Here is a 12,295-nt window from a genome sequence, read left to right on the forward strand (position 1 = left end):
ATAAAAAGTGGGACTGTTAATGTAATAACAATAAAATTATTTTGGGCTATAAAGAACTAAAATTAGGTTTATCTAATACTATAATTAATTTTGATTAACAATAGGTGTTCTGCATGCTTGGAAATTATAAATAATAATTTGACTATTTCATCATTTCTACTATAGTTTCATTGTTTTTGAATGAATATAGAAGTCTCTTACATTGGTGGGAGTAAAGAAGCTCTTCATACATCTTCAGCAATCTGGTTGTTCATATTGGAAAGCTTTCAAAGCATATCAATAACTACTAATTAATCAGATTTTGGAAACGTGTAACTAATCGTAAGATTTGTGACAAGCCTTCTAGTTGAATGTGTAATTTTCCAAATAGGTTTCAGATTAGAATCTAATCCTTGGAGGAAAAAATTAATACATATTTTCAATATTTGAATAAAAATGTAGAATTTGGTTAAAAAAAAAATAAAATAAAAAGGAGAAGGGGACAAGTTGGGTTTAGGAAAATGCAGTTAGTGTTACTATATTGAGTTCACACTAAGACTGCTGCCTAGCAATTGCCTTTGTTTGTCCCTGCACAGACTACTCTAATTGAAAACTTTTCTTTCTTCCTTGAACTCCCAGATTGCTGGTCTGAGCAAAGTGGGTAAATGGCCTCTTAAAAAGCTGTAGGTAATGATCAGAAATGTTTTTCTAATGGTTTTGCTTTTCAAGTTGTTAGTGAGCATCATAGTCCATAATATCAATGCTGTTACTGTTGAACCTGTTACACAAATATTCTACATTCTAAACAAATACTTCTTATGCTGAAAATTGCTGTAACTCAAGGAAACAAATGTATCTTACATTTTTTGCAAGGTTAATTGAGAACTTAAAGCAGAGCCATTGCAATAACTTGTTTGTATAAGGATGCTAATTCCATTGCAACATTTTCTTAAAGGATGCCAGACAATTATATGTAGAATATAAAGAAACAAAAATGAAGGAGAAAGAAGATGCCCTGGCTAAGGCTGAACTTGAAACACTTCAGAGTGAGTTTTTACCACTGTCTTAATAACCAAAGATGTAATATGATATATCTACTACATGGGATGTATGTGAACAAACATTTTAATGATCTTCTGAAATATATCCTTTATGTATTTCTATACTACTGTTAAATGTAAATAAGCTCCTAATTTTATGACTAATTTTCCAGTAGGCTGCTGGTTGTTCCTATAGAAGCATGAAACTCAGGTGATAGTTATACTAACAAAAGCACGTTTTACTAGAAATGTTGCTTTACAGGAGAGGGAAATTTCAAATGCATAGGTCTAGAAGTACACATTTTCAGAAGTCTTCTCTTGCATTTTGAGTGTTCTTGAATTCTCTTTATCTATAAATATATTTTAAAAATAATACTTTGAATACTTCTTTTGTGCATATGGAGTTGATTTTTGTGTTTAGAAATTGAACATAATTTGAATTTCCAAAAGCATCGATTCAGACTTTGGAGATGGAATCAGGCTATTGTTGAACTAAATGCCTTAAAGTCTTTACACTCTTATAAAAGACCAGAAAAAGCAATTAGCATTTCCCTTAATAAAGTATTCAGAATAATTACAGGTGACTTTTTCTTTTCTTCTTCCCATTATTTGCTTTTGACAACGATTAAACCTTCCCTCTCCTGAAGACAATTTTAAAATATTTTGTCCGTGTTTGTATGTGGGTGCTTGCTTTATTTACTGTACTTAAGTGCATGCTTTTAAGTTCCTTTATTCTGACAAGTGCATTGAGTGTCTTACAATAATTTACTAGCTTTGAGTATGCATAAGCCTTTAGGCACTTAAAATGCAGCAACATTATATTTAAAAAAACGCTTAGTTTTGCAAAATCAGTGAAGAGATCCGGTTTCAGTGATAATTCCTAATTTATCTGTAGCTGAATCCTTTTTTAAGAAAATCAATAACATTCAGCAGCTCAGTGAACATCGTGGACCGAGGCCAAATCTTGCACAATAGTACATTTAATGCTTGTTAGGGAGGCCTACCATTAGGTTTGAGATACCTACCACAAAATGGGCCCTTAAAAAGGCTCTTGACTCAGGTTATTAAAAACTTGTTAAATTGTCAGATAGTAACATGTTGCTATTGTTCAAAATAGCTGGCATACATTCTTTATTGAAATCTGGGAACTACGGTCTAGCTTTGGAAAACAGAAGTGCAAATGAAAGGATGAAGTCATTAGAATTGTAGTGTGTGTGTTTCTGTGCTTCACTGAAAGGCCACATGTGAACTCTTCAGTATTTCTCCACTGCCAGGTGTCACACAAGAGTCAGTTGGTTTTGCTGCCTCCAGTTGCAGTGCCTGCATGTGAGAGGTATGAGTTTGGCACTCTTTCCCCTTCAGACACCCCTGGCCTCTCACAGAATCCCGTCCCCTGTCATGCTGCCGGGTGCGACATGGCATGTGGAGCCCTGTGTCTGTCAGGTGACCTAGTATCACTTCTGTGAGCAGGGGCCAGTCTTCACCAGTCTCACTGGTTGGCAGCCTGCCCTCCCTTGGCAGGCTTGCTGGCAGGGAGCAAGAGCAAGGATTGAGAGTCACCACCTGAAATTCACAGAGTTGGAATTGGCGTGGAATTCAGTTAGTCAGCCATAGCAGTGCTGTCTCTGGACAGCAGAATGAGTTGTCAGATACCTTTTTTTAAAAGAAATAAAAATCTCAAGAGAAGAACTAGAGATAAATCTATGTTACTGTAGGAAAAAAAAGGAAATTTTTTCTGATGCATGTTTAAAAAGCATCTGGTAAATTTGCTTTTTCCGTTATATTCTGTATTTTCACTTCATAATTAGCATACAAAGGTTTGAAATCACCAAGGTGCATTTTGTTTGCCCCCGTTCTTCATTTTAAGAGACCATCCATGAAATGTGAGTTCATAACAACAGCTCCATCTATCTAATTGAGTACATGTATCTCAGGCAGATTAGCAATAGCTTGTTTTTTCATTAGTTAATTGCTAGTTTACCCCCATGTCTATCTGCTTTCCTGCTGAAATTGTGCAGTATTCTGTAGGTGGCTTGAACTAAAACCAGAGAAGAGTGCTGAACTAGGAAAACATAACTTGTAAGGTGGGAAAGAGAGGACAGAATTGAGATGTCATTAAAGTGCTATATTTGGTAAGGAGTGTGAAAAAGTAGTTTCTCAGTAAGTTGATATTATGCACAATTTTTTATTTATTTCTCTGGCACTTCTGCAGTGTTTCTTAATCCATTCAAAACTCTCATTACTATCGTAGTAAAACAGAGCAACTTTACCATACAAAAATATAGGAACTTAGAATAAAGACCTCATGTTTCTAGGAAATGGGGTTTTGTATGGAATTACAGATGTTTCATGTACAAAAACAGAAATGGTTTGCCTTACATTTTCTGATTCCCTTGTCACATTTAGATACCACAACACAAAATTTATTTGAAAATGAAAGTGCTTTAATTAATAAACTTTAACTTCTTCCTCTCCTGTAGTGTCACGTGTATAATTCCAGCATCAGGGAATGATTCTGTGAGAACAGTTAACTCTGTTCTTCATAGTCAAGGAAAGTAGAGTATGTATTAACTGAACCAAGCAGTCATTAAACTGAGAATACCTGGGCATACATTGTCAGGACAGATGACTGACAGTTAACTTAAATTGCAAGGTTTGAGTAGTTACCAAAACAAATCTTAACTGCTCTCCTGGTCCTCTTCTTGCATGAAGTACTTCTTTGAATCATATCCATTTTAGTGGGACATGCATCCATTTTTCTTTCTTTGTACTTAGCCTTGGTATTTCTGTTACTTTCCATTCTTCTTATGTTTATTTTCCCTGACTTAAGTTTATTTTTAAAATATGCCTTTTTAAAGAAATAGTACCCACTAGATATTGCAAGTAAACTCCTCACTGACATCCCAGTTAACAAAAATATTTCCATTGTAAATCCAGAATTATTGCCCTGGTGTACAAAGCATCTGAAACAATCCATGGTAAGAAGTTGCTTTGTTTCTAGTTATAAACCATGCTGAATAGTACCTAATTTATTGGATTTTTTTCCCTCACCCTCATCATTCAAATACAAAGTTACTATCCTTATGGCTGCATAACTAGCCTTTCTGTGTTGGGACTTTATGTTGGTACCTATAGTGGTATTTATATCTCTGTGTGGGGCTTTGTAGTGAGACATGTCTTCCTTGAGTGTCTGCCATAAACATCCAGAGCTTTAGTGAAACCTTTAATACATTTCGTTAAGTTTGGCTAGGCTTGGTGGTTCTCCCTTTCCAAACAGTTAGGGATTTTGCACATTGCTTGAGTAGCTCTTTTTATTGTTCCATGAAAATTAGGGATAGAAGGCATTACTAGATAATTTAGTATAATGTGTTTATTTCAGACTCATGTAGGCAAAAATCAGTGAAAAATACCAGTTCTCACGACTTGTCTTATTTGACTTGTACCAATTATGCACTTTTTATATTATTATGGCAAACTGAATATCATCCATTTCACTGATTGTTTTGGCACGCTTGCTGAAGGGGTTTTGAACTTGCAAGCTCACGTCCTTTTCCCGATTGTTTCAATTAGGCTATATGATGCCTCACCCTACAGAACTTGCTTAGATTTTATAGAAGTCTTTCACCAAGACAGTGTCATAAGGCTCATGTGAAGGAGGCATGTGTTTCATTATGCAGTTGTTGGAAGGCAGATTAGCTCCCAAATGTTGGAGGTTTATCTCTGGTTTATGGGAATGAGGTATAGGAAGTGTTAGGAAGGGTAGATACTCAAAGAAAAAGATGAAAGACATCAAACCCTATAGCTTGTGAGAAGCTTTATGTAGTTGAAGGTTGTATACATCACTGAGCGTATTTTTAGTCTGCTCAAAAATAAACCAGCTGCTAGGTCTCAATACAGCAGATCTATATAATTGTCTCTAGCTTGTGGTGCAATTATACAAACCCATTGACTTTATTAAGAGTACAGAAATGTGTGGTTTTAAAAGATGAATGTTTGGCCCATTTTTGCATTGATATCAAATATAGTTTGTTCCTTTTTTTGCTCTACTTGGTACAATATTTTTCCAGACTTTGAGGTCTGTTGCATTCCATGTGTGTTGCTGTACATACAAGTGAATTTTTCTCTCATGTTTTAAACATATTTTAATGCTGTAATGCTTTGATTGTCTTTCATAGTTTCGTAGGTAACTAAATAGTATTGAAAGAAAGGGACTTCTCAATGCAGGATCTTTCTGAGTTGCCAAAAAAAATGTTTGCTGTCTGCCTCTGTGTGCGGTCGTATTTTTTGCTTATCAATGCATGAGATACAAATCAGTCTGTCCCATTTCTTTCTGTGATTTCAAGTCATCACTGTCTTTTTGGCCATATTTGCTGAATTCTGAGAATTCTTGTTAATGCTTAAAGCTTAGAAGCCTTGAAGAGAAATGGACACCAGCTTGAATGTGTCACACTTTGGTGAAGTTCAGGACTTGGCTTTGGTTTATTTTGTTTTTTTTTTCTATATGAAATGATCATTTTTACTGTGAAAAATTCTCAGAATTATTTAAATTTACATCAACTGTCAGGTAAAATCGGTGTATACTTTTCTGAAAACTTTAAAATATGGATCTCTGATATTTATCATGGTAAAAGCACCACTGTTTTCACTGTTTTATGACATGGCACTTGATCCAAAATACCTGCCGATTCCTTATCTTCTCAAGATGACAGCTGATGTATCTTAAAGCACATAGCCATTAGCCATTCTGCCACTGATAAAATTAATATAGTAACAAGGTGGAAGGAGTAAAGAGGAAGGTCTAAGTACCTGATTATGTACACGTGATTCATCAAACTTTAAAACCTGGATCATGGCACCATAAACTAGTAAAATGTATAGCTAGTACTGCAGTGGATTTAGAGGCCTTTAGAAACTTAAAATACTGTGCTTTAAGAGAGTTAGCTAATTGTTATCTGTTAAAGTCTAGGGATTCCAGTGATGGGTGTGTTTGTGTGCTGTTCAAACATAAGGGACAAATGATATATTTTTTTAACTCTTAAGTTGTTGAATACACAGTCAAATCTAGTCTTCTAATTGATAGTTCTAAAGGTGGAAAATACTCATAGAAGATTAGTGTCCTTGCAGTATTAATTCAGCAAATGATGAAACAATTTCTTCTGCTACTAGAGCTCTATAAAAGTCGTAACTTGCGTAAAATGCTGATCATTTTACATTGGAGTGGTAGATATCAAACAATTTCCACCATGGTTATGATGTTGGATTATCCATTTACCTTCTGCTGTTGCTGTTTTTTAAAATTCTATTTAATAAACTGGAAAAGTTCCACTGTTGTTTTGCAATTAAAATATATAATGTTCCCAGAAAATAGCAGTGAGAGTAAGCTATTTTATTTACCCTGTTGACCTTGAAGTAGGCTTCTGGTTTCACCAAGACTGTTTCCCTCCACTGCATTTAGATGTATGAGCACCCATAACCCTGGTCACAGTTAAGATCAGCTGGATATTGGTGTCTGCACGGGGCATAATGGGTCTGATTTGGTCTCCAGTGAACAGTGAGTAGGCTGTTACAAAACTGGGAGGAACCTCCAAAATATGTTTCTTTATTTTTTTCCTGTGTTTCAGTTAGGCTTATGGACAACAATGTTTGAACAATATTTCATACTGGAGGAGGAAAATGCATTTTAAAAGCCTGTTCTGTTTTAGTGGGTGGCCTTGTAGCCTAAGCCCAGCACCTCTAGAAGATGAGGCCAAGTATTAAGGGACCACTTGTGTTTCAAAGTTCTGAATTACTGCTGCAGTTGTTGCTACTGTCAGCACCATCAAACACATCCTTGCTTCAGGCTGGGATGGTGGCAGCAGCACCAGCTTCCTGGCTGGTCAGCAAAGCTCAGCAGAGGTAGGGTTCAGCTATCTAAGCATCATCTACTATTTGGAAAACCTGATCCTTATTCTCTTGGAGGGAAAGAACCAGATCAGGTTGGAAGTGACTTTTATTGCAGGTAATGAAAAGATAACATGGAAAGAGAGACATTTTCTTCCTAGGTATCTGCTGTGGACTTCTGTTGTTTAGGTGAAATAGTTTCAATGGTGGGTTTTGCTTTCTTCCTTTTCACCTGAAGAACAACAGTGCTTGGCTGCCTTAAGCTGAGGCTTCTTAGTGTATGTCAGTACTTCTGAAGGTCACTTCTGAACTTCCTTGATCTAAAATGCTTTTATGATGTTACCATTAAACCACTATTATTTGCTTTCTTATTCTAAAAAGTGCCTTTTGAAAAATTTTGAGGTGAAACTGTCCTCAATGGGGTGCTCAAGAGGTGCTGTTACTTCAATTCTGTTTGGGTTTGTTGGTAATTCAGTATGACAGCAGTTGTGGTATGCAAAGGATATGGTGAACTCCTTCATCTTTTTCTCTACGCACAGGACACGGTAGAGACAGGTTTTTTAATTCTTGTTGAGTCCTTGTTTGAGGTTGTACAGCCATCTTCTCTTGGTGGGTTTTCTCATTCCTTTGTCATGAGCAAACAGCAGTGTCTCTCATCTATTTTAGGCCTTCCTTTCTCACTTAACTGCCTGAAGAAAGCCTAAATACCATCTTTGATACCTCATTTTAAAGTGGGGTGTAGTGCCTTCTGAAAATACTGTTACAGAATTACTTCTAAAACTACAGAAGGAGCCTAGTTGACTTGTTTGCAGCCTAGACTCTTAGTTTTACAATTTTAGATGCATTCAGGCTTTCACTACTTGCATATTTTGAGAGGGGAAAATCAGCAAACAGTAGCTGATGGGATGCAAGATACAGGAAATCTGACTGTCTCAATGTGTCTTCCCGGTTAAGTAATTCCATGTGGACACATGCAGTGTGCCTGATTATTTTGCAGGATTGAAAGAAAGTAGTAAAAATTGTCATTTAAGGTACCTACCTAGAATATTTTTGCCCATGTATGTTTGCATTAAATAGCTGGTGAAGCTACTGTTGCTTATCCTTGCAAATCTTAAGTCTGACTCCAGAAACTGTTACATGAGGCAGCTTCAAAGAAAAATGAGATAAGTGTTACTATGTGTGATTTGCTTACAAAAATTACCATTTGAATTAAACAAAAAGAATTTAGCACCAGCATTGTCTTTAATTACATCTGAACAATGAGAGAAATGCTGTTGAACACTTTTGGGCCTTCTTTTAGTTTTGTTTCTTTGGGGGGAGTATATGTCATCTCCTGACATTTACTATGCATACCTATAGAAGGATGCTAAAAAAAAAATCAAAATACCATTTTTTAACCTAACCTTTCATTTATTGAGAGTATTTTGACAATTACAAACAAAGTTAGAGATTTTTCACAGCAACAGTTCTCTGAACAATGTACATTTAAAAGTTTAAAAGAGCATTAGTTATAACTTTCAACATCTGTATGAATTTCCTGTTCTTTTTGGACTTCTGAAAGGTGCCAAGAAACAGTTCTCTCTCTATTGTTTACTTAACTAATCAGTTCCTAGGAGTTTGCCAAGTCTGTGGAGTCTTTTCAGTGTGCTGTTCTGCACTTGTACTGTTAGGCAAATGAATTCTGCATCAAAGTCTGTAGGGAACAGTTCTGTCCTCTTCAGGAATTTTTTTAAGGTGGTTTTCATGTAAAACAGGCATTTATCTTCTGATGCTCAGAAAAGTATTAGGGCATGATTGCAAAAGTAGATAAGCTGATCTAATCACAGAATCATAGAATAGTTTGGGTTGAGAGAGAACATTTAAAGGTCATCTAGTTCAACCCCTCTGCAATAAACAGGGACATCTTCAACTAGATCAGGTTGCTCAGAGCCCATCCAGCCTGACCTTGAATGTTTCCAGGGATGGAGCATTTACCACCCCCTGTTCCAGTTTTTTACCACCCTCACTGTAAAAATTTCTTCCTTGTATGTAGTGTAAATCTACCCTCTTTCAATTTAAAACCATTACCCCTCATCCTGTCACAACAGGCCCTACTAAAAAGTTTGTCCCCAAATTGGACAAATATTCCACTGCTGCTGAGAAGTGTGGCTCTTCTTTTTCTTTCCCATCACCCTTAAATTACTTGGATTTTTTTTCTTTTCACTTAAGTGTAAAGGAGTAATTTTCTACTAGATTAATTAATTGAGTTAGTTTGCTACGTGGTTGGATGACTGTTGAAGCACAAATAGATGAGAGAACCCCTAAGCACACAGTGGAGAGTGGGAAGATAAAGGCAAAGTAGAACTATTCTCTTTTGGCTGCAGCCAGCCATTAGAACAGCTCTTTTGGTGTAGTAGCATACTTTGGAGCATCCAGTTATTGTGAATACAGCACATTTTTAAAACATTGAGGAAAAACTTGAGACTTTTGTTGCCTCACTTGGCATACCTGAGGTGTCTGGATGTTTTCTGACTGTTCAAGGTTGTTTTTATGATTTTTAACTCTTGTCTTAACTCTTGTCTTTCCTGAAGTTCTGGCAATTTTCAATCAATCTTAGAATCTTTTTTTTTTTTTTAGATAATTTTATATAATTTATATGTTTTAGTTGCTGGGGTTTAGGTTCTTGCTCCTCTTCCTGTCCCCTAAGTTGGCTGCTCCTATTTAATACCATTTGAAGGAGAGAGACTGGAACACAGTGATCAGTTTAGAAATGGGATCCAACATTTAAATCTTCCTCAGTGTCTAAGAGCTAGAATAGAGCTGTTTGTACTTACGGAAATCTGAGAACAGAGAAGCTTTTACTTAGCGCAGCTGACCAGGAAGTAATACAAAATTGTCTAAAACTCACCTTTCTATCTTTGCCAGTTTCTTTGAAGCCAGCTGGGCTTTTGAAATCTTTTAACAGCTCCCTATGCTTTCGCCTGTACTAATCTTAATTGCCAAGTGGTGTAACTGGAACAAGAGCTGTGTTTTTGAGGGGCTCCTCATTTGGCCCTTTAAGGCATAGTTCAGATAGAAGAGGAGCTGAGTACATTGCTATTTACTTGTCATAAAAAGTAAATTATTATGCAAAACTGTGAATTCTCCTATTAACAAAGAAATTGAAGCCCCTTCCTCAGTGGAAATTTTTATAAGCATTAGGAGTTGAGGAGCTAAGCCTGCTTCTGAGTTACACTTTTCTGCAGTATTGTAGCATTACTTTTTCTTCTTTTTTACTTTCACATAGAGGAGAAGAAACCTAAAGTCAAGAAACCAAAACCAGAATTCCCTGTATACACAGTTTTGGAGTCGAGTGCATATATACCATCATATGATCATGGAACTTCAATTGAAGAGATTGAGGAACAGATGGATGATTGGTTGGGAGGCAGGAACAGAACACAAAAAAAGAAGGTAAGTTCAAAATCTTTCATTTTCTTATGTATTTTAAATGTTGATTCATTTGCTTGCCTCTTAAGAAACTTGAATAATGTATGTATACCACCACAATATTAATATACCATTGAATTGTAGAAAAATACTGTCTGGCAGAGACATAATGGAAAATATTATATCGATGGTCAATGTAACTTGTGTAACGATACTGGCAATGTTGTTATAATAGGATATTGTTGACTAGAATATATGAAAAATTTCTATAGTTTCTCATACAAATATTGTTCTTGTTCACTAGAAATTAGTGCTGTCAAGTTACATGAGGCTTGATTCTTTTCGTTGCAGTTAATAACATTTTGCTTGCAAGAATAGATTCTTCTCTATTAAAAAAAATAAATTTAAAAAAGCAAAGAAAGAAGAAACAAGAAACCTTAGCTTCTTACTATCCAGATGTAGTATCTTTTGATTATGGAACTGCTTATGTATTTTGTGCATTTCCCATGACTTTACACAAAAGTCCTAATAATTCAACTTACGCCTATTAAGTTTCTTGCTCCTTATAGGTAAGGGTTCTCAGTGGCAGGTATTTTCTGGTAAATTTTATTAAAACATACTGGCTTGAAAATTCATGGATTTCATCTTAGAACTGAGATGCATAGGTGACAGAAGAAATGTTATAAATTGATCTCCTGACTTTAAAATCTGCCTTGCCTGGGAGACTGAGAAGAGAAGAATTATGTGTTTGGAGTGAAGTTAGGGCAACACGTTGACTTCAGCTGAAAAATACTGAAAAAAGTTCCTGCTGTCATTTGTTTGATTCCTCTGTGCTGCAGATTTGCCTACTCCTTAGTTGTTTTAAAACCTGTGAAAACACTCTCCTTTTTTAGACAGACCTAATTTTTTTACTGAAATAGGGACAGTTTTATGTACCCTCTTTAGTCATCTACCACTATTGGATTCCTAAGCTTCATGACCTCCCAATTGCCAGTTTTCTCTTGCTGTTACTTTTATCTCTCTGTATTCTTTCAGCACATCTGCATTATGTTTACTTGTATATTTCTTTGAGAAATCTGTTCTGCAAATATGCTTAGCTTGTGACTTCTGTGTAAGGGTTTGGCACTCTGAATCCTTTAAACACTAGAGCATATTTTCACACACTGGTCCTTAATTCGGGTCCTTAATTCTACAGATGAGTTGCCTGGGGTTTAAGAGCCTATGTACAGTCATTGCTTTTGTTTACCTTAACTCAAGAAGCACCCATGGACTGGAGTCTTGTTAGTTGCATCTCTGTGAACCAGCTTTGCTTACCAAGCTACGTAGGCGAGTGATTAAAAGAGAAAAGATGTATGTTTGTTTACAATAGTTTGGGTTGGTTGCATACTTGACTACCAGGATCCCCAAATTCATCTTCTGCTCGGATGGAAATTGATCCTTTCTTTAGATTTCCATGAAAATTAAGAAACTGAGTGAGACTGGACTTACTCCATCTGTAACTGTATACCACCTACCCAGAGTATATAAAAGTAGTGTCTTCAGAGACACTGTTAAGAGAACATACTTTCAGAAATGGGAGTCACAGAAATTAAAACATATCAAAGAACTGCTATTAGAAGATAAGCAACTTGTTTTTCTATGCTTGCACCTAGAGGTTCAGTGTTGCATTTCATCACTTGGATTCATGAGTTCATTTTTTAAATTCTGTTACAAATAGGGTGATATTTTAGGGATAATCAGTCAATTTGAAGGTATACTGTCTGGGTACAGTGCTTGGCCTGAGCAAACTGTTATGAGGTTGTGCTTCCTTTCCTTGACAGCTACTGTGTTACCACAATATATTACATGTATTACAATAGGGGAGAGAAAAGATTCATAAACTGTACAAAGAAACAGAGAATATATGTTACTGACTCTAGTAGCTTTTAAGAGCCAGTTTTATGTCAATATGAGAATCATATGATTTGTAAGAGCTCATTGGGAAAATG

General features: G+C 35.9%; 1 protein-coding gene across 1 annotated transcript in view; it reads left to right on the top strand.

Annotated features, from left to right (window-relative positions):
* Positions 1-12,295, top strand: part of DNAJC1 (DnaJ heat shock protein family (Hsp40) member C1) — a 107,130-nt gene that overhangs the window by 57,296 nt on the left and 37,539 nt on the right. Inside the window, exons 7-8 of the mRNA XM_051611763.1 lie at positions 935-1,025; positions 10,165-10,331. Of these exons, the coding sequence (XP_051467723.1) occupies positions 935-1,025; positions 10,165-10,331 (258 nt within the window). The remainder of the gene's footprint in view (positions 1-934; positions 1,026-10,164; positions 10,332-12,295) is intronic.

The sequence above is a fragment of the Apus apus genome, chromosome 2 (genome assembly GCF_020740795.1).
Source record: "Apus apus isolate bApuApu2 chromosome 2, bApuApu2.pri.cur, whole genome shotgun sequence".
Classification (NCBI taxonomy): domain Eukaryota; kingdom Metazoa; phylum Chordata; class Aves; order Apodiformes; family Apodidae; genus Apus; species Apus apus.